Raw genomic sequence first — 23,299 nt, 5'->3', positions numbered from 1 at the left:
TCATACTGAGGTGTACACATAGTTCCTGTTACTTATTATTTTCAGTCCAAACTGATTAACAGCAGAGCTCAGAATTTACAATTGCAGTTTATCTTCCAGGGTCTCAGCAAACCCAGCTCTATTTAAGATACTGTCTATGGTCAGTGAGCAGCAAGGGTTTTACTGTTGAAACCGTTGCTCTCTGTACCCCTGTATCAAACACTGAACTTAGACCCTATGCGTAACATACCAGTCTCATTTCAATTCCTCAAAAGTTCCTGACACTCTGTTTATTGAATTTGGATATTCTGCTGTTGCACTGGAATAAATCTTTGAAGTTAAGTAGGTGTGATGCTGAATACAAACAAAAATGGTAAGATAAAAAGAAGGTTGAATGCAAGTACCTAATCAGCATTGTTGGTGAACAGGTTTAGGTTTTCTATTCAAGGGAATTCTATGGAAGATAATTTTGAGAGAATGTAATTATTTTTACATAAAAATGTTTAATTTTTTAAAAAAGAAAAATACCTTAGCACTTTTATCTGAAACTATACTGTGGTTATAGGTAAAAGGAGAATACTTTATGTAGCAGAGAAACAAATCATTATTGGATATTTTTAGAAACAGAAATTATTATAATTCAGAAGACAAATTGAGGGAAGAAATCTGAGCATTGCAGAGGCTGTTATTTTTCAGTTTTCCCATAGGAACATAGTAGTATTGTATGGAATATTGGTGCTCAGTTTGCTTCTCACTGGCGGCAGGTTGCTTTGGAAATCCTTTACGGCAAAATTTGCTGTTACAAAATGCTAGCAGTTTCCAAAATTTGCTGTTTCCAAAATGCTAGCTCTGGTTTCTAAATTACTGGTTTTCTTATTATTTTAAATGAAGTAGGAATAAGAAGAGTTTGAAGGATTGTTATTGACCTGAAAGTTAATCTGCTGGTGATTCAAATAACACCACGCAGGACTCCCTGAGTAAAAGAGCAATGACCATAAAACAGATCTCAGGGGTCACCAAACTCATGTGGGAGGTCAGTGGAGGAGACAAGGAGGTGGTCATTTGTTTATGGACGGCCATCCATTCAAGAGAGAAGAAGAAAGTTCTGCAATTAAATCTCCAGTTCTTGTAGTAACAGTTATTTAAAATCTTAACATGAGGAAAGAAGTTGCTGATTAAACTAAGAAAATCAGTTTGAAAAGCAAAGAGAAAACAATCTTGTATTTATCTTGTTCAGTCAGTATATAATTAGAAACTCAATATAGAATCAAATTAGTCTTTTGTATTTTTAGCAATGTATGGGTTTTCTCTCTTCCCCCCCTCTCTCCTTCACCCCTCTAAATCTTATCACTTGTGATTACTGAAGATCCAATAGAGCCCTTGTACCTGTGTGCAAAACTGCCAAGGATTTATTCTTGCTCTCTGGCTCATTTCCCAGGTTTCATCGACAAAGAATCTCCTACATTTCAAAAAGAGCTGCTCTGCTCTGTTTTCTCATCCTTCTGCGGTGTGCCAGTGTTCAGTAGCTGCTCTGTTATCCCTTGGAGGTGGGGGCATCTGTCGCATGAAACACTACAGCTGTTGGCTAATGCCCTGAAGAAACGTCCACCTATGGAAAATCCTATCTACGTTAGGCACTGTGTTAGCATAGAGTTCTATACAGACAGTAAAACTTTTAGAAAGCTTTGGGAAGAAAATTCTATTCAATAAATACAGCATTTTTCATTTAGATAATACCTTTTTAGTAAATGCTAATCTGAAAAATTGTACTCGTTTTAGCACTTCTGAGTGTTTCACAGTTTTAAGAATATGTAGACTTGATGTAGAAGTGAGGAAGTTGCCTCTATTGGACCATTATTGTGAGCAAAAGTTTACTCTTGCCTCTTCTCCTTTAAACACCAGCACACTTGGAAATTTTGGAAAGGTTAGTCTGTGGCATAAGCACTTTTTTGTAACAGATTTGTATAGTGTTGAATCCCAGATGGAATCAAAGGAGCGAACCGATTTAAGCCTTTAACCAGCATGCAAGGGTATTTTAATGAAAATTAGTCTGATTCTCCCTTTGAGGCTGTGCATGTGCTGAAAAGGAATGCTACAGATATTTCTTTAGGTAATGCTGGGGACTTACCTACCATTACTTATGTCAGATTGCTATCTCTTGAAAGCACGTGTTTATTCTTAATCGATATTATAATCAACTGCTGTCTGTTCTATTATGATTTCTTAACCTTATTAACCTAAATATTTCCTATTAATATTTACATCAGTGACACTTATAATTAGGTAACTGCTGGCAAATCTAAATCAATCTAAGTCTAGTAACAACATTTGAGTTGCTGCAAACTCAAGCTCAATGAGATGGTCTGTTTCAAGATTTGCACAATTACTTATTTTTAAAGGCTATAAGGAAAGGAGTTGAAATAATCCTTTGCGTTATTACAATTATGGTTATTCTGCCACTTCGTACTAATGACTTCAGCTCCAGATCTGGTTACTGGCCTCCTTTGCTCCCTTTCCTGAGTTCTGTGTTCCTGTCCTTGCTTCCAGAACATTGTGCGGCACTGCCTCACCAGGACCCTGTTTTCATTTTCTTCTATGGTCATTTCCCTTTTGTTTTTTTCCAGCCTATCCTTTTATTCTTTCTCCACTCTCGTCGTCTTGTATGTATGTCAAATCAGGACCTCACTTACTAATGTACCAAGTAATGTGCATTTCCTGGAAGTGCATACTTTCCAAAACCATTTAAAGGTTCCTATTTCAGGGTGAGTCCTCATGTGCTGTTCTGTCTCAATCCAAACTGCCATAAGCGGCCCAGGACGGGAAATACACCACTTTATGTAAGATGAAATGCATAGATTGTCCTTGATTTGTTTGAAATGCAAATGACTGTACACTTCGTCAAGAGAACCTGAGATATTCTTTGCTATTTTATTTCCCTTTTAGATACACTCTATTTGCCAACATCAGGGACAGCAAAGGAAGAAGCAGCTGAGGAAGAACCTGACTGCCTTGTGAAATATTTCAGTGTTGTGTGGTGTAAAGCATCAAAGAAAAAGCACAAGAAGTGGGAAGGTGATGCTGTTCTTATTACAAAAGGAAAGTCAGTAATATTGAAAGATATGGAAGGCAAAGACATTGGAAGAGGTATTGTAGATTTGCATACTTGTGTAAGTGAACAACTGGCTTAAAATTACTGTGCTTTGAATAAGAGAGACCCGCTCTTTAGATAATTTAGAGTTCCCCATACCAATGTCGACCACGGGATGAAAAAACAGTAGGGTTTTTTTGGGGGGGGGGTGATGGCAAGAAAGCTTTATATTTCTTACATATAAGGCAGATGCTGGGGGAGGCTGGGACAGGCTGAATAACATTATTCACAGAAACACCAAATGCTAGTCCAAGGAGAGGATCTGGAAATGAACGGCTGTACTAATTCAGCAGAGACGCCAAATGAGGGATGAGTAGTTGATTTTGGTTGCTCACATAATGCATTGGAGAAGGTGTTAAAATTAGGGGAAAATATACAGGTAAGTTCCTTGTAGATATTCCAGGCAGCAGTATGGCAACCGGGAATGTCAGAGGTTGGGTCTGTGCTTTTCAGCCAGTCAAACAGCTAAAAATACTGTCTTTGTTGGAAAGACAAGCAAACAGCAACATTTTCCAGCCAAGCCAAAGTCAACTGTGTAGCAATTTTTAGTCTTGTAGTTTTAGCAGCAGCTGCTGCTGTAAGACACAGTTTGGGTTGATATCAGAGTTAAAAATAAGACTGGCAAACTATAGGCTGCAGTCAACTTAAAGCAATAATTTTTTACTGAAAGCAAAGCAAGAATTAACTTTGCTAACTGAGCCAAAGATATTTTGTAAGGGAGTAGGATTGGACAATGTTGCTACAAAACATAAGTTGATTAATTTTAGGGCTGAGATGGCTTTTCTGCTCTTTTGTTACAATCATGACATTGTGAGCCTTGTTAGGACCAGGCAGTTTTGATTTGCAAATCATTCTGTGACTTAGAATTTAATTTGAATTTATTTATAGCAAAGCAATATATGTACAGACTTGCTTGTTTTTGAAAAAGGCAGGGAGAAAGAGAGTAATGCCTGGAATGCATCAGCCACCACCCTGTTGTTCTTGTGTTTTTTTCAAGTCCTGTCTTCTTGAATTAGCAGAAAACACAATAGAAAAATGAATATTCTGATTCTTGCTGGTAAAAGTCTTTTTGCTGCGTTTGATGGTGTCAGGGAGCACAATGATACTGATGTCATTGCTGCTAACTTGCCCATTCAGAGTTGCTTTCAATGCTTGTTCATTCTAAGAAAATCATAAATTGACCAATTTAAGCAGTTTAAGTTTTAAATTTCTGCAATTACTCTACAAGCCCATTGAGTGAGAAGGAAAGGTCCAGTAGTGGTGCTTACCTCCAAAATTGCATTTAATACTAGGAAGTTTACAGTGAATGTGAATGAGCATCCAGGATTATTATTTTTAAATGGGAAGAAAAGGGCAAAGGAAGATTATTTTTCACTTAGGCATACCAGGACTGAATCTAAGAAGGGGCATGGGAACCTAAAACCAGCACAGGCTGTAGCTTGTTTTCGAGGCAGCAGAACATCTTGCTTTTCTCCCCTGAAAGTGTCCTAATTCCTTAATAATGTATTACAAAGAATTTAATTTGCTATATGTTATAGAAACAGTTATTATTTCTGACAGCTGCATAAATATTTGAGCTTTGTAGGTTTGTTTTTTGCCTTTTCTAAGTTCCCATCTACCCTTAAAGCCCATCCTGTCTTAGAATTAGACTCTTTGGACCGTAATCCAAAAGATCCTGCACAGGGATACACCTGTATTCAGTATGCTCAGCTTGAAGCTGTGTAGAGGCAGTAACAGAAAACAAAATGCAGAGCAAAGGAGAGGTCATAAATGCTCTCGCCAGGCACCTCATTTAGGAAGGCACGTGCATTCTCTTGTGTTCTGGCGTCTTCAGCTCCTTCCTGAAATCAAGTGTTCTTTCAAGAACCAAACAAGGATCACTGTGTGCTTTTTGCATGCATTTAGAGGACGGAAAGAAAAATACCTCCCTTCCCCTTTTGGCCAGACTATTTTTCAGCACTTGCTTAGACTGTGAAACACCTCAGTAAATCTGTTCTTTTAAAAGAATTCAAATCCAGATCTTCACCTTCCAACCCTTTGGGAAAGGCACATTCCTAGAAGTGGGAGACCTGAGCTTTGCAAACAGCTCCCAGCAGTCTTTCTATGTACTGTTTGTTGGATAAAATATGTGTAAAACCTTGGGGAGTTTTGCCTCTTTCACGGGTGAGTGCTTTAACTGCTGGTCTACACAGTCATGCTTTTTATTTTTTTGCCCCAACTAAGGATCCAAGCCTGTTTATTCAGAGTGGCACAAATTCAACAACTAGGGTAAAGAATGTTCCTGTTTCTAATTTTGAGGTAGAGATGTGGCTTTGACCTCCCTGAGTTAAGAAAAGAAACTATATATGTCTCCTGTTTCTTATGTGAGAGCTTCAACCACTAGAATGCTATTTAAAAGAAGGAACCACCGCTCTTTCCTACATCTTTATCTTAAAAGAAAGTGACAGCTGCTGCTGTATTTTGTAATGAGACTAATAGTATGTGGTAGCTGCTCTGAGAATGCCCACCTGGTAGAGTCCCTAAGGGGGCATAGAAAAATTCATCAGCTCCCTGGTAGGTTTTTGAATGAGGAAACTATTGAGTTTAATTGATAAATCCTGGCAAAAATCAGGCATATATGTTTCAGAGCATATGTAGAAGTAAAGATTTCGGATGCATATGAGTCCTTACTTGTGAAAAGCTAATTTAGAATGATTTTGAACGTAGAATATTCTGTCTAGATCCACAGTAAGAGGGGCTAGTGGTGTTCATATCAGGGCATGAAAGGAAGGAAAAAGGACCTAGAATAGTCATTAGTTTTGAGAAAGTTTAAGGCAAGCTGCTGGTTTTTATGATATGGGGCTGTTTTTTGTAAATTCCCATAATATTTGGATATTTGGATATTTGGGTATTTGACTTTCAGTAGAACTGATTGTGGATGATGATGATAGAATATTTGCTTAGATATTCTGGTATCTAATTCTGATTATTAGCACTGAAATGTCAGACTGTTAAGGAGGGAAAGCTTTATGAGTTCATATGTGTAATTCAAATGTTTAAGAATCAAATACCTGTTGACAGTTTTGTTTTTCCTTCCTGCAGATGAGTACTGATGTTAAGGAAGTAGTATTTGCTGTGTTGTCCTAATTGCCAAATTTTTATGTTCTTTTAGGTACTGGATATAAATCTAAAGAGCTAGGCAGTCTTGATGAAGGCCAAACACTAATGGTTGGAGGAAAAGAAATTGAAGTGATGGGTGTAATTTCAGCAGATGACTTCAGCAGTGGCAGGTGTTTTCAGGCTGGAATAGGGACTCATGACACAGTCCCAACTGCTTTATCTCAAACTAATATGAAACCATTCTGTAAACCGTACAAAAGTGTCTGTCAATCCAATACTAAAGAGAATACGCTCAAAGATTCTCAAAGCTACAAACCTCGCCACGATCCAAATGCTTCAAGTAAGATTCAGATTTTTAAGTTTCTTTAAGCATCCTCTGGCTCTCAAAAAAGTTGAATGTGTAACCAAAATTTTCTTGTTCCGCCACCAATTACTGAAGTATTTCTGACAGTACCAGTGTTTCTATCAATACGTTGTTGGGATTTTATCATGTGTGTTTCTAAGAAGTGAAATGCTCTGCACTGCATAAAGTTCCTCATAGTTGTTACAGATGGCTGTAGAAACAAGTTAGAGTGGTTTCTGAGAGTTTTGACAAGAAAAATTGATCAGAAAAACAGTCTGACACATGCTAGAAGTTCTAGATGAGTTACAACTTCCCACTGGGGTCAGTGAAGCACTGATATAATATGGCAGCACAGTAATTACAGTGGAGGATCAGTAATAGAGAAGTTAAGCCAGATTCAAAGAATTGCTTCTGACAGTGCCTGATCCTTCACAGCCAGCGAATGTAACTACACTGCTCAAACTCAACCAGATACATTTTGGAATAAAAGTTTTGTTTTATAATGCTAGAAGTACCGTGTGCTGAAGAGCCATGAGAGTTCACAAATTGCATAGAAACAGGCTGGTTAAGCAGTTGTATAAGAGGGATCTTGTAAACATTTGATAGCTGCAGAAGTGGCGTTGCTTATCTAAACGAGAAGTACTCTCTTGTCTGTCAATAACAAACCATTTAGGAGCTATATTCTCCTGATGGCTTTATCTTTCAGATGGAAGACAAAAATGAGTTTAAAGAAATGTTACTAAGCAGAGCAATGCATATTTAAAAAAAATACAAGTTGGTTCTACTTTCTTACTATAGTTATACCTCCATCCTACTTCTTACCTCATATCCTGATACTATGGGACTTTTCAAAGCTGCTACCTGGCTGCTATGTAAATAAACAATGACATCTTAATCAAGTGGTAATTAGTGATATCATTGGCCCTTTTGTAGAGCAGCCTTATTAACACCAGCTTCTGGTCTGAATTCAACTTGATTATGTTGTATCTAAGAATGTTCCTTCCTGTGGTTGCAAGATGATACTGCATTAGCTTTCTAACCTAAAATCTGGCAAAGAGCTGATATATTCAGCACTCAGATTAACTTCTTTGCTGTTTCTGCACTAGTCTGTTAAAAAACTACATTTTATTCTAGTTGTCTCCTTTGACTTCTCTTCTGGTGAATTTGAGTACCTCCTATGAGATTTTGAGAGCCCTCAACACATCAATAGGTTGGACTCTCAGTCATTAGAGTTGCTTCCAGAGGAGGATCACATAGTTTATTTAATGCCTTGTTGCATAACCTCTTTCAGAAGTAACAGGGATACTTTACAAGACCAGGACCTTGGTATTGGAAAAGTCAGAGGTTTTCATGTTGAGGTCTATGACTATAGTTGATTAAAATGCAGCTTTTTCAAAATGGAAAGTCACATATCCCTGTGCTCATCAGAACAGAGCACAGTGACAAAGATGTAGAGCCACGTCTTCCACGTATGATTTCTAAGCTTTTAGTCTGTTGCTTATCAAAGCCTTGTTTCTTCCCCATCTCTGAGGCTGCAAAATTTTGTCAGAAAAGATATCTTTTTGTCACCATTGGCTCTTAAATATATACACATGCAATTTGATGTAATCCAACAGAACTCAGCCCTTTGTCAGTAGGAAACAAAATCTCCCTGAATGATACAAGCCTTCAACCAACCTATTCCCATGAATAAATTATCAATATAGATCTACTCTAGTGACATAAAAATGCCAGCAGCTATAAATTGCTTTCTCATTCTGTCCTCTGACAATACAACTTTTCAGTGAGGATGTGTAGCAATATAAGCAACCCAGTATGGACATTGTCTAGCAACATTATGACGTTAGATTTGTAAACAAATTATGGCAAGCAGATTTATTCAGATGTAGCCCAGTACTTCATGCTCTCTTTGCCTCTTCAAACCTGTCAACTTCTTTTATTCATGCACTGTGGCAGCCTTTGTCAGCTCACTCTCAATCCTTCCCTTTTTTTTTTTTAACAAATCGTTGTCTTTTTATCTCTGTTTCTCAGGCAGAGAAGTGTTTCTGAGCAGCTACAAGAATATCCCCTTGAAATATAGTATCTAGATTTTATGTAGGTCATTGTTTATGTTCTTTTTCTTAAACTTTCCATTCAGAGGCCTTTTAGAACAACTTCTGATTTAACTCTGCATTCAAAGTCATCATGCAACATTTATGAGGTAGGCAGTTTCACCTCATCATTAAAAAATACTCAGATTTCTCAGTTTGTCACCTTTACCTTCGAGAAAAGTGCAAACTATTTGGGAAACCTCTGTAAAAGGATTTTTTATTTAGAAGGCTATCTAGATGCTCTGTTGGTAAATGCATTTTCTGTCTGAGAATGGTCAATATATTCAACAGTATTTCTAACAGTCATTAGATCATTGACTTTATTCTGTAGCTGAGTTAGAGAAATAATACCCTTTGCTAACAGACTAAAAATAATGTTTTTGTGCAATACTTGCATATGTTTTGAACTTCAAGATTCTCTAGTTATGCCAAGACCAAATGCAAGTCATCAGTGGACGTTCAATAAAGCTGGTTTACCTATGGTGGATGTAGTTGTAGATCCTTACCTTGCAAATAATCTCCGACCGCATCAGAAAGAAGGAATTATATTTCTATATGAATGTGTAATGGGAATGAGGTAAGATGATAATTATCCTTTTGGCTTTCAATACGTGTAATATTTTCATGCCCATGTTCGAAATTAGACAATTTGAATGGGAAGATTTGAGCAATTGTTCAATTAATTAATATTAGTAATTTTCCTCCAGTAAAGGTTGCACAAGTTTTTTCTGACGTGTATGTAGCATCATGCTTGCTACGACTTTGCCAGATGTGATGAGAAGCTAGTGCACCAAAAAGCCTGTCAGTTCTACTGCAAATACGAGGTCTTGTGAACATGGATACAGTCTAACTCATGCTAAAGAACACTGCTTTCTGGGATTTGTAATTCATATAATTCGTAATTATTCATATAATTTATAATTCAGGCATTTAGAATAAAGAAGCTATATTATACCAACCTGTTGGAAAAAATACAGTACTTTTTTCAAAAGTGTTTTCTCAAGTCATAGATTCCTTAAGGTATATACAAGTTTTAAAAATATTAGGTAATAATTTTAATTCTAAAAGCAGATTTAAACTGCTTTTATTTGGTTTTGGAGGGCTAATGTATTAATCTAGAAAACGAAGAATTTCACTCTGGTATAACTGAATGAAAACCTACAGTAGAGCATAGTAAGTATACATAGGTTCTTTATACTTCACAAAACAACCACAAGAAGCAATTCCCTAAACCATTTGTAAATAATTATAGAGATGTCTTTTAAAATGTTACCACCGCCTAATTATATCTTCCAGAGTTAGTGGCAGATTTGGAGCTATTCTTGCTGATGAAATGGGCTTAGGAAAAACATTGCAATGCATTGCACTTGTCTGGACTCTTTTGCGTCAAGGGGTCTATGGATGCAAACCTGTGCTAAAGCGAGCACTAATTGTCACCCCTGGGAGTCTGGTAAAAAACTGGAAAAAAGAATTTCAGAAATGGTTGGGAAGTGAAAGGATCAAGGTCTTTACAGTTGATCAGGTAAGATTTATTTCCAAAAGGGGATTAGGTCATATTTTGCTCAGAATATAGGACTTGTGATTTTTTTTCCTTTTTTTTTTTTTTTTTCCTTTTTTAACCAGAGACCAAAACTAGTAATTCTCTATTAATACTTATTTGTAATACTTTATTTCTCCTTCGAGTAATTGTCCACATGGGCATTTAGCTGTCAGTAACCAGATCATAACTCAAGCTCACCTGCCTGTGTAGCATATGTCTGTCTTGTCTTTCCTCAGGCTTCACCTTTGAAGATGTAAAAGGTAACATGCTCCTCCTTGTGCCTCTTCAGTTTAAGGAGCTTTCTGTTGTCTGTCAAAGTGCACACCTTCCCTGCTTTAGGTACCAGAGCATCTACCTTCACTGACTTGTACTCCGTTTCTGTGGTAGTTGCTTTTGTTCTGTACTGAAAATTTTTTCCTCTGTGTTTCTGCTGTCTGTTTCAGGTTACTTCAGAAGGTTATTCCCTTTACTGTCACTGTCAAGAATTAGGTTTCTGTAGGGATGATTTAAAGTCTCTTAAGTTACCAAGCCTAGAGTCTCAATGTTAGATAATGTGAATATCTCTTGACACTAGAAGAATGCAGACAAGTACAAATCTTAATAAAGGAGTGGGATGATGCTGATCCCTGTCCCCCTCCTATAGTGGAGCTGTTCCCACTGGTAATGACACTCCCAAGTTCCTGTAGTGCCTGGATGAATCTCATGTGCTGACCAAGTATTTCATCTTTTAATCTCCTTGGTAGACCTTTAGGGTCTTACCTTTGTTTTTGAAACACAAAACTCTCTCCATCCTTTACTGCAAAGACTGAAAGTTCTAGCACAGACTCTGTGCTTCAGCGACCTTTATTGACCACATCAGGCAGGAAAGCACCTGGCCAAGTAAAAGACAAGGGAGTTCAAGGAGTGAGGCTGTAGCTTCACTGACTGAGCACTTTCTCTGGAGGAGAGACATGTGTTGCTCTGGTTATCCAGTAAGGCTTTCTTGCCATGTAAATGTTCCCGTTAAGCATGGCTCAATATCTCAGTCAGAGGGTTGGGTCCCCTCAGAACCGGCATTCGTGAAGCTGTGAATTGAAGGAGACTTGCTCATGCCTTCATTAACGCTTCTGAAGCTTTCAGATTCAAGCTCTGTTTTTCATAATTTACCATCCAGTATTTCTTCTCCTAAGACTTCTGGTCCCCATGTCCATATGGAGTGGGCATTCATAGCAGAAAGGAAGGAGAGGTTGTTTAGCAAACTGTGGTTTCTGTATGTACATTCAGCAATCTGCTGTACCCCTACTTTTTCCTTGTTCCTATATATTTGAGTTGTGCCAGTGGGAGGAAGTGGAGAACTTACAGTATCTTCATTGGTGCTTACAACAGAGATAAAGATCTTTATTTTCCAGAGGTATTTTTTAACTAATTCCATACAAGTAGATTGAAGAAACTTCATTCTAAAGATGACCCAATTCTTACATCAACCAGATTTGCTTTTAGTTTCTTGCATTATCCTTACTGTCTGTATGGAAGAGTGAATATTTCAGATGAAATGAAAGTTTTCAAACTGTTTTTAAACTCTTTTGTAGAGTGTACGAAATTTTGTAACAATAATTTCTTTGAATTCCACTCATTATTGTCAAACCCTTGAAATTACTGAACCTACTCATCTTCCACTGAGGACAATCCACATGTAATAGGTGCTCTTTGCATCATTTGCTTTTTTTAATAACTTGTTTCAAGATGTGGAAATGAAGCAAACTGACTTATCAGGAACTGTAATGTAATATAGGTTAGGATGAGAAATGTGGAAGTTTCTAAAAGAAGTGGATAAGGCAAAATGTAATATGGCAACATTTTTACCTGAAAAGGTAGTTAGAAATGATTGAACATTTTCTTGCAGTTCTTATGAATAATATTGGGAGGAGAAAACCTGAATTTGCTGACAGTTACTATGACCCAAAATGACAGTAGCTTTCATTTTCTTTTAATTTAAATAACTTTAATATTCTCACTCATCTCATTGGAGCCATTGGATTGAGGACACTCAGCGGCTTTTAAGATTGTGTTCCCAAATAGCAAGGAATACATTGTCATGCAAAAGGAAGACACAATGTGACTTGCCTGGGTATAATGAGGTATTTCAAAATAATTTGCTGTCTATCATCTTCAGAAAAACAGCAATTACCATACTGTTATTTCTCCAGTATAACTTAAAAGGAAGAGCTTGTCTCAAACTTATTTTTTTCCTATTCTTGCCTATAAGGAATACATTCAAAGAACTGGCAGACTTTTTAAAGTATGTTAGGGATGTTTTCCTCACTTTCATGCTGAAACACCATGGACTGATTGTAACCCTTCAGTAATAGACTCTTCAAAAAACCAGGACGTTATCTGCTTTTAAAATGTGATTACAGTTTACTTCTGTTAAAATGCAAATGTCATGTAGAGGACATTGCTTTTAAAATGAAGGCATCTCCACAAAGGTTACATTTAGGTCTTGTTAATCCATGTTATCAGCATTTGAGACGTGTTTGAGAGAATGACTCCTTTATCTGTTTGCTGAGTATCTACTGGATTCTACTGGAGTTGTTTTGGTTTGGTTTTTAAGTCAAAATATCTGGAGAATTAATTAATTAAAGGTTTACATTGCTTCATGATTCAGCATTTTTTAATTTACACTTCAACGGCTACATTGGATTTGGACTAGTGCAAAGAAAGATCTGTTCAAAGAGTAAGTCTGGGACATTATGGAGCTCTAATACTGATTGACAATTGCTCCATATGTGGCTCCGGGCAACTCGCTTAAACCTGTCAAGTCACTTTGGATAATTGTGAAAATGGAGGCTATAATACATACATATCTTGCAGCCAGTTAAGAGGATAAATTAATTACTTGTAAATTAACTTGTAAATTCATTTTAATTTTTAGTCCATCATCCACTGCTGTTGTTATATACAGCAGGGAATATATTATATTTGGCTGCAGGGGGCTTATAATATGCCAGGACTCTCCTGCTTTTTTTTAAGGGGTTCTAACAGCCCAGAGGAATTGATGATTTACCAGGGGAGGAACGTTGGAGGCAGTTCCCCAGTGCCTCAACACTTTCCCTGTAGTCTCAGCTCACAGCCTGAAAGTGTAGGAAAACAAAATGATTTCTGAACCCTGGGCATCTTCTGATGCTTGACCATCCCAAGAGAAGGCCACAGAGGCATTGCCTCTGTCTTCAGGGCTGCAATGTGGAGCCTGAATACTGGGCAGGGACAACATTGGGTGTTGCCTACAGAGCTCCTCTGTGTCTCTGTTCCTGTGTTGGGAAGTTTTCTGCTCCTCTTTTGAAAATGGCAGTAAAAATACTGGCCAGAAAACAGGCAGTTAACTACAGTCCTGGAAACAACAGGAATGCTCAGGTCCAGTCCAAACACCTGGGGAAATCTGTGCATGCCCTTGTTACCTGCTCCTCACTGCTCCATGCTTCCTCCAACACGTGCTGGGCCTCTTCGTGAGCAGCATGTGGGGACTGATCTACCACAAGGTACTTTGTGAGATTAATGTGCCAGATTCGGCCCACAGATTCATCTGAATCACCTGCTAGGAGGCTCTAAAGGTTGTGATAATTAAGTGGTGCTGCTTTTACAGTGTATTACACCATCTGGCTCCAGACTTAGTTGTCTGTGTTTGGTAACTGATCTTGTTTGCAAATAAAAATACCTTCTGAGGCTCTAGCCTGATTTGCTTTCACAATTAAAGAGGTCCTTCAGCTTGTCAGCTGTACCCATAGCCTGCTTAGTTAGTGAACACTGTTAGGAAATAGGAAGGAGCGTGCAGGGAATTAGCATCTGGAGCCGGGCGGAATGGTGAGGGATGTGCCCACAGTAGATTTTTCCATTCTTAGGCATAATTGCGAGACAGGTAAGCAATTCTAGTACATTCACAAGTCTGCGCAGAAATGTAACTATTTCTAGGAAACTTTTTTGGAAGAAGGTCCCTGTTGCATTATAGTGACTTTTTATTTAGTGTGTCTATTTCCTTCGATAGACATCAAAAGTCTTGATGTCTATTGAAGGAAAAGGGTTTGAAGGGTATATAAGAGTGGAGGGGCTTGTAGACATTTTCTGACCAGTAATACAGGGCTTAGAAATTTATTTAGCAGTAGACAGGCATGTTTTCTGGGGCTGGTTATGGGCTCTATTTTTTGAGTCCCAGGCTGCCCTTACCTGTTGGCCAACCCATCAATGTTAAGGGCGTGTAACAAAGTTAGTATCATATTCAATTCAAAACTACAAAGGGAATTTTGGTAGAATGTGGTAACTTCCTACCTTCCTGGACCACGTCACTGCACCTTACGGCTTGAGATGCCGAAGTGAATGTACAGGCAGCTACTTATGCGTCTTTGTTATCTTGGCTTTAATTATTCATTTGAAGCTTACCTAAATGCCAGGACTGGGAAGCTGTTACAGGGAGCCTGTGCTTTTCACCTTCACGGTAATGTGTCTCAGAGGATTTGAAGGCCTAAAAGAATAATAAATTTTCTTTTAATGTGGTGGTAAAACTCTAAATTGCTGTATCAGATCCCATATTTCCTTTGCAAATTAGGAAAGAATCAATAATCCAAACTCATGAAGGAGATAGTAAATGTCTTGTGTCATGCTAGAATAAATTTCTTTAGACACTAGATGTTTAAGGAATATGATGAGTGATCTCCAAAGAAATAGTTGTATGATATATTTTCCTTTATGCCTGCAGGACCACAAAGTAGAAGAATTCATTGTTTCTCCACTTTATTCAGCTATGATAATCAGTTACGAGATGCTACTGCGATCTTTGGATCAAATTCAGGCTATAGAATTTAACCTCCTAATCTGTGATGAAGGACATCGTCTGAAAAATAGCTCTATTAAGACAACTACAGCCCTCACTAGTCTGTCTTGTGAGAGGAGAATTATCCTTACTGGTTAGTATCTACAGTTACTTTTAATATTTCGCTATGTTAATAGTACTAGGTTGGGGTAAAGGAAAAAGATATTGTAAGTGGGGCAGGAGCACAGTATAAATTTTGGCAATGGGTATTAAATGCACAAATCTTGGGTCTTGTAAAAACAGATTATTTCCAATTTTTTTAAATAAATGCAAAATTTGTCTATCTTCAGGGGCAGGCGAGGAGCCTGGGAACTTCTGTAAGGGAATCAGGACTCTGTTTGCATACATTCATTGTTTTCCTTTGTCGTTATTTAATAAAATTGATTTAGAACTTGACTTTTTAAATTCCTTTGTCAAAACAATTACATGTGCAGTCTGTTTAGTTAGTAGGACAGTAGCTTATTAATCATGATAAAGATTAATTCAGAACTCTGAGTAGTTCACATTGAAACCAAAGATCTGTTTTCAAGATGCATTCTCAACATTAAACCCTGCATTCAACAATTGTACTTCTATCAGTTTCAAGAAAAAGTTACCAAATGCAAAATTTTTTTTTTTCTCTTTCCAGGTACTCCAATCCAAAATGACTTGCAAGAATTTTATGCATTAATAGAGTTTGTGAATCCAGGAATACTTGGTTCTTTATCCACATATAGAAAGATATATGAGGAACCGATTGTCAGATCCAGAGAACCTTCAGCAACAAAGGTATATTATAGAAGAAAATTCATAGACAGCACTATGAAATTTGCTTTCTATGGAATAAAATGAAGCTCAGGACTACTAATAGTAGCAAAAGCTTTTCACCTCCTATTTGAAATAAATTCACTTGTTCTCCAAAGGGAGCCAAAGGAGGAATACATGCATGTTGAGATCAGGTCATTTCAGCTGCCTGTTAATTAGCAGGCAAAAATTGTTCCAACACCTTGCATTCCCGAAAATGCCATGTGCATTACCATGTGACGATACTTTATTCATTCTTAGTTTCTCCACAGTACTGCAAAATCTGCATGATTTTATTGCATCTTGAGAAATTCTAGAATATAATTCAAGCCTTGGATGTCTTCTGGGACATTATCTTCCTATGTTTAAGATTTTAGAAACCAGACCTAGAACTAAGCTAATGCAGTGGTACTAATTGGAGAAGAATTGGTCAGTACAATCCCATGTCAGAAAGCGCTATCATACTTTTAAAATGTTATTTAAATACCTAATTAAAATCATACAGAAAATTATTGTGATGAAATGCAAGATTATAATTAATTTTGTGCTTTGTTCTTTTAGGAGGAAAAGGAATTAGGAGAAAAAAGAGCAGCAGAACTCACACGCCTCACGGGACTCTTTATTCTAAGGAGAACACAGGAGATTATAAACAAATTTCTGCCCCCCAAAAAGGAGAGCATAATCTTCTGCCTACCAACAGCACTGCAGCTTGAATTGTATCGAAAACTGCTTAGTTCTCGAGTTATTAGGTCCTGTCTACAAGGCAGGCTAGAAAACAGTCCTCACCTAATATGTATAGGAGCTTTGAAAAAACTTTGCAATCATCCGTGTCTTCTGTTTAAAGCTATAAAGGTATCTATTTGCGTGGGAGTGGGTGCCTGCAATTAGTCATTTCAGCAGGCAAAGGTCGCTAAAACTATGTTATGGTCAATGTGCATGTTACTTAGGGTAATTTCCAAACTCTCCTCTCACATACAACTTGCTTTAGGAGGTCTGCTTTCAAAAACATAAATGTTAGGAAATCTGAGTGTACTCAGGGAAGATATCTCACCAGTTTCCTATTGCCTTGTGGTATTTTCTTGTTCTTCATGTATTTTCCCTCTTAATCTTGTCTCTGAATATTTGTAAAAATACATATAAATGTGAATTTTACAAAGAACACTGTTAGCTAGAGATTATTCTGTGTACTCTGTCTGCTGATTCCTCTGAAACCTACCTGTCCACATGATAATTTCACTCTCTCAAGCTCAGTGACACTGGGAGCTGCAGGCTCAAGATGTCCGTGGTACTAGATGTCTTCATTTCCACTTCTCCTGGGATCCTATCACACTGTACACCTTGTTATTTCTATAGAAATGTTCTCATTCCTATAGATAAATAATGTGATAGTTAGAACTTGGTAATACTAACTTCTATGGCCACTAGTCAACATCCAAGTAAGGTGGGTGGAAACGTAAATCTTTCTTAAAAGACATACTTCATGATTTTGTAGGAATGTCCATAGCACAGACCTCCCTCTAACTTTCAACACTGCCAGGTAAAGTTCATTGCCTTTACTTCATAGTATAAACATTAGAAATTTTTTGTATGTGAAAGTGTAAGCCTTTAGAAACTATAGGAATGGAAAGGACTATATGTGCAAGTCATTTATTGCCATTGTGGTTTTGGCATTTGAGTAGTTTGGCTTTTTCCTCCCTGTGAAACATTGCTTTTCAAAGTACAGCAAAATATTACCTGTATTTCTTCTATTTTATTGTTTTACTTGCTAGCTTTTCTTCATTTCCAGTTGCATAACTGAATCTTAATGACAGCATCTTCCTAAAAAAAGTCAATGACCGGGAAGTTCCATAATAAGGTATTACGGGATTTAGAAAGAATAAACAGAGTAGTGATTCCCCCCTTCACCAAGTTTTAGATATGGCTTTGCTGTGGGCGTACCCCTGTGTGGTTGTTTAAGTAGAGAAGTAGAAGTAAAATGCATTTTTCAGTTTTAAGTATTACAACTTTCTACTCAGCTGCAAACAACATCTTAGATTAGAGGTGTAAACTAAAGTAAACACTATCAGTATTTTAAGACTGTGCTTTCAGTCCAGTACTGGGAGGTTGTCATGCTCACACGATACACTACTTTGTGGCAGCTTTTGATACCTCCTTTTGTCTTTGTAATAAAAATATAGCAAAGTTTAAAAAAACCCAAAACATGCTAGAGGGGATGTGGAACTTGAATCCTTTTATTTTCAATAGGAAAAAAGCTGTAATCCTATGTCTGATGAACACGATGAGTCCAGCCTCTACGAAGGTCTAATAGATGTCTTTCCACAAGATTATACTTCGGACACTTTCTCTGAAACTGATTCAGGAAAATTGCAGGTGCTGGTGAAGTTGTTAGCAGCAATCCATGAGCTCAACTCTTCCGAAAGGCAAGTGTGAAAGAAAGGTAAAAGGGAGATAATGGGAGTGACCTTCTGGATATTGTTTTGCTTTTCAAATGCATGGGGATGTAATATTCAAAATAAAGGCATTGCAACTGTTTGCAGATGTGCCAAGCATATTTATGCATTGTACTCCTGGCTCTTCCTTGTTAAATTACTAGACTAGGATTTGCAGCTGACATAATTTTCAAAGATGCTTTTCATATTTTTTCCAGGTAAAGATACTTGTATTTTTCATACTGAGTTCCAGCAAGTTAAATAGTTTGCTACAGCCCCTGTACTATGACGTATTATCTTTACTTGCAGAGACTTTCCAATGCTTTGTATCTCCTTGAGGAGATGTATTAATGTATTAAATATTCTAAATTGCACTAAAATATTTTTAATTACTAGATTATAAGTTATTTCCTCTTTAATTACATTTAACTGCTCAGTGCTTGCTGCCTTTTCTGTTCAGGGTAACCAGTCTCAACAGACGAACTTGCACAGCAACTGCTTATTTCCCCTGTGGTAAATGCCACTGACATGTAGGAAAACCTCTGTTTATCATGGGGTAATAGGATGCACATGGTTAGTTACTGTGCAATTGCTGATTCATGGAAATCTCACATGACCTTGTGTCCCATGATAACTTTTTCATGGGCTCATGCCTTAAAGCCCAGCTATTCCAAAAGTATTTAGCTTTTAACTTTTATTTAAATTGATGCTTAAATAGGACATGCTGTAATTCAGTAGTGGGAAGTAACAGTAGATCTCTTGGCACTGATGTAATTGAATTTGAAGACGCTCTCTTTTTACCAATCAGAAAGCTGAGCCTTGTTGAAGTTCATATGTCTAACATCCATTGAAACAAATGACAGCTAAATATCTAAATGTACTGGCCTTATTTCTTGTAGGTCAAAAGAAACAGGGGTATCAGGAAAAAGCACCTCTCCCTCTATCAATGTTATAGGAGCTGCTGAGTTACAGCTGGTGTTCAGGCATTATTTTACACCTTTAAAAGTTTTGTTGCTTTAATTCAGTGCTGTTCATGTTTCTTTTTCTTTTGTTTCTCTGCTCTTATTAGTACTAAATAGTTTTTGCAATATACAGACTCAATTCCAGTCCTCTTCTGAAGTTTATATTCTATTTTTAAGTGAAAACAAAGGTGTGAATTTGGTGTTGATTGACAAAAAAAATCAATCTTGCAAAGTCTTTACAAACAAGTCTTGGATGTAGTTCAGTTGTGAAGTGTAATAATAAAATATTTTAAAACAATTTTAAAATGTTAATTTATCAGGTTTTCCCTGAAATTATTTGTCTAGTTCTTCAGTACTTGTTTCTAATGAAAATTATTTTAAAAAATGGAGCACCTTTGATGGAATTTGTTATATTTAGTTTAGATTATAAAAGACCTCCAAACAAGATCTGACAGAAACTGCCCTAATTGTCCTTATTTTTTTTCTTATGGCTTAAATTCAAAAGATCTTTCTTTGTCCACTCAGTAGAATCATCCTCAATATCTGGGAGGATAGAAATTCTAGATTTGCAGATCTTTGAAACTTACTTAGTCAAAATTTCGGAGGAAAAACACAGACATAGTATGGGTCATTAGATTAAGGGATCAGACTGATCTTGCTTTAAAAAAAAAAACAAAAGAAATCCAGACTATATTGTTTGTGGTATCTTTCACTGTCCTTCATCCCAGTTCTTTTCAGTCATAAAATGTAGGAAAAAGTAACTGCTTTCCTATTTGACTTTCATGATTTTGTTTATTAGAATTTTCCAAGGTTGTCTATAGAAGTTGACAGTAGCTTTTTCAGTAAGTGGAGTCATATATATATTATTTATTAGCTGCTACAACACCCTCTGCAAATGCTGCCTTAACAACAGCTATTTTGTATAAATAGAGATTTTAAAAAAAAAAAAAAATCTATCTTTGTGGTTGGTTCTGGATCCCTGCAATCTGTGCATTAAGCCAAATTCTGTTGTGAAGGAAAACATTCATTATTTAACATTTGAATGCTTGACAGTAGGTATAATGCATCCAAATATAGTATGTGCTTCAAATGAATAGGAAATGTTTTATTTCTTAGGAAATATGAGTAACCTCAGGTTTATGTGTAATTTTTGCTTGACTTGTAATTTTGTTTTCTTAGATGACTTCAGTAATTTGTTATTGGACTTGAACTTTACCAACGTCTAAGATGATAAGATAACTTTGTTTTACTGTTTGACAGAGTCGTACTGGTATCCAATTACACTCAGACATTAAATATATTACAAGAGACATGCAAACGTTATGGATACTCTTATACTAGACTTGATGGACATACTCCTGTCTCCCAGAGACAACAGATTGTTGATACTTTTAATAGTAAATTCAGTCCAGCTTTTATCTTTTTGCTGAGTTCAAAGGCTGGCGGAGTAGGACTGAATTTGGTCGGAGCCTCTCATTTGATCCTGTATGATATCGACTGGAATCCAGCTACGGATATTCAGGTCTGATAACAACTGCGAACATGTGGGTTGGGATGGGAATGGTTTCTTGATTGATTTTGAAAAGCCTGGGTTTACTTGTCTTATTGCTATGCAATTATCACATTGCATCTGGACAAGTACAATACTGGAGGGAAACTCTTTCTGAGAAGAAAAGAAGAAATATTTCTCTGTTGTATTATATATATTGGGATCATTAGAAGCCCTCTTGCAGTAAAAAATGAGAGGATTAAATTCTGGTTTCTTTGGAGGAGTGAGTAATGTATCCCCTTTGTCTCCTGACCTCTTTTTAACTGGAAAGTTGCTGTGTTTCTAAAAAGAAAATAAAAACATGATTAGACTGCATAGCAAATGTTGCTGTTGATTTGCAATACCTGAGAAAAACGGAGAGGTTCTGATCAGAATTAAAAGAATGAGAAAATCATGTGGCAATGATGCCAAAAAAAAGAAAACAAAGCCAGTGCTATGCTGTTCTTGTAATGGCACTGTTGGCCTCAAGGGATTATTTATTGGCATAAGAGTGTTTATTTAGAATAGTCCTTAATAATAACAATTTTAAAAAATATTTTTATAAACCTAGTAAGAAACTTTTTATTGTAGAGTAATGCTGTGTGCTTAGTACCTGAAATAAGCTCTGATTCTTGGCCCTGCTCCTGTTCCGAGTGTGAATTAGTACCCTCATGTGGTCAGTTGTCTTGTTGCTTTAAACACAGTCTGCTAAATCAGTCAAAATTGCTACAGGTTGCCAAAGACCGCAAACCATGTTGTGGTTACTTGTATCCAGTATGTAGGTGTAACCCTTACAATTTTTAGAAAAAATCATATAGCAGTACTCAGTCACATTTTGTTTGTTTAAGAATTAAAGGGGATGTGAAACACTAATTTTACAATTTTAAAAGAAATGGAAAAGTAATTTTTAAAGATGTATTGTGGCAAAAAACAATTTTGGAGATGGGGGAGAATGATGAGTATTCCTGAAATATTAAACAGTTGACGATGCTTGGAAAACAAATATGAAGAGGGGATTTCTAGCAGGAAGGAGCTGAAACCCGTACTTTCCTACTATAGTACACAGAAAGAAAGGGGAGCATAAATGGCAGAAAGTAAATTATGTTTTCAAAATTATTTACAGTTAATGCCAGAAGACTTTTATAAAAACAAAGACAGTAATTGAGGAATGCTTTAATTGGACAATATCTTTTTGAATGAGCTAACAGAACTGGTAATTTGATCAGCGGAGGCTACAAGTTTTAGTTGAAATACCATTGTATAGTAGGCTGTTAATACTCTTCATCTTTTTGCTTTCTTCAGGCAATGGCTAGAGTGTGGAGAGATGGTCAGAAACGTACTGTATATATCTACAGACTGCTAACCACAGGTCAGAGATGGTGCTCAAACATACTCTAGAGTGAGACAGCTATTGAAATTTTGTCTGTAAAAGACAGGGAGGGAGTGGTTTTGGACATAATTCATCCTTTAAAAATATATATTATTTGTTCTGAATTCAGTTAAAATAGAGACATCACATTGATTCATTTGCCATTGCTTTGCTTTGCTTTTGCTTGAATAACTGAAAATAGTGGGAAATGGATTTGACTTTTCTTCTTGACAAGTACTGGTCAAAAATTATCCCAGTATATCTATTTTTTTTTTTTTTTTCAATACAGGCTCCATAGAAGAAAAGATTTATCAAAGACAGATCAGCAAACAAGACCTGTCTGGGGCAGTTGTAGACCTTTCCAAGACATCTGAACACATCCATTTTTCCATTGAGGAGCTTAGAAATCTCTTTACTCTTCATGAAGATTCCAGCTGTGTTACCCATGACTTGCTTGAGTGCGACTGTATGGGAAAGAAAGACCATCAAAGTGAGTTTCTTCTTCATTATCCCTGGCCATTGCTGAGGAAGGACATCCATTCTGAATATATAGTCTGTCACTGGAGAAAACTCTGATGCTCAGTAAAATAGGGTTGAGGGTTCATTATGGGATCTTCCAGATATTGGCTGATTTTTCTAATCCATAGGAGCCCTTCACAAGATGAAGGGGAGAAAAGATTCATCCTTTGCAGTAACAACCAATTCATGTATCATGCCTCTTAATTCCTTGAATTAGCTATGGCCAGCTCAGTTAGTGATTTGTTACAACCAAATGACACTATATGGTGTTTTGTTTCTCAATATTCAAGAACAGTAATGAGTAGCTGGTGAGGGCTAGTTCAAAAGCTGTTTGTCTGAGGACAGCTATACCAGGTGAAGATCTACTCCAGATCTCTGAATATAAGCCTTCGTTTCACAGTTATTAACTAAAGCTGATGCAGGATGATTAAAATAGTTATTTGAGAAATGCTGGAAGATCCCCTGGCAGTTGTAAAGCCAAGCTGCAAATATTCAGTTCTATCCTTTCTGTAGGAACCTGTCTCTTGTTCTTTTGACATATCAAAATTGTTTTAATACCTTGCTGCATACAGGTATATAGGTTTAAGTTAGGAGCAGGATTAAAAAAAAATTATCATAAGTTATGTTATTATCCATTTTAACTTTTATAGCTCATCTAGTTTCTTAAAGG

At 36.8% G+C, this 23,299-nt stretch overlaps 1 protein-coding gene across 1 annotated transcript in view; it reads left to right on the top strand.

Moving 5' to 3' along the window:
* Positions 1-2,933: 2,933 nt before the first annotated feature.
* The window catches only part of RAD54B (RAD54 homolog B (S. cerevisiae)), a 23,149-nt gene continuing 2,783 nt past the window's right edge, over positions 2,934-23,299 (top strand). Inside the window, exons 1-11 of the mRNA XM_009587031.1 lie at positions 2,934-3,123; positions 6,279-6,566; positions 9,074-9,236; positions 9,956-10,181; positions 14,926-15,133; positions 15,668-15,807; positions 16,384-16,674; positions 18,067-18,242; positions 20,474-20,735; positions 22,044-22,110; positions 22,400-22,600. Coding sequence (XP_009585326.1) covers positions 3,099-3,123; positions 6,279-6,566; positions 9,074-9,236; positions 9,956-10,181; positions 14,926-15,133; positions 15,668-15,807; positions 16,384-16,674; positions 18,067-18,242; positions 20,474-20,735; positions 22,044-22,110; positions 22,400-22,600 — 2,047 coding nt within the window. The 5' untranslated portion in view covers positions 2,934-3,098. The remainder of the gene's footprint in view (positions 3,124-6,278; positions 6,567-9,073; positions 9,237-9,955; positions 10,182-14,925; positions 15,134-15,667; positions 15,808-16,383; positions 16,675-18,066; positions 18,243-20,473; positions 20,736-22,043; positions 22,111-22,399; positions 22,601-23,299) is intronic.

Source organism: Fulmarus glacialis, unplaced genomic scaffold, assembly GCF_000690835.1.
Source record: "Fulmarus glacialis isolate BGI_N327 unplaced genomic scaffold, ASM69083v1 scaffold17701, whole genome shotgun sequence".
Classification (NCBI taxonomy): Eukaryota; Metazoa; Chordata; class Aves; order Procellariiformes; family Procellariidae; genus Fulmarus; species Fulmarus glacialis.
Note: the sequence above shows the minus strand (reverse complement) of the source record. Positions and strands in the feature narration are given on the sequence as shown.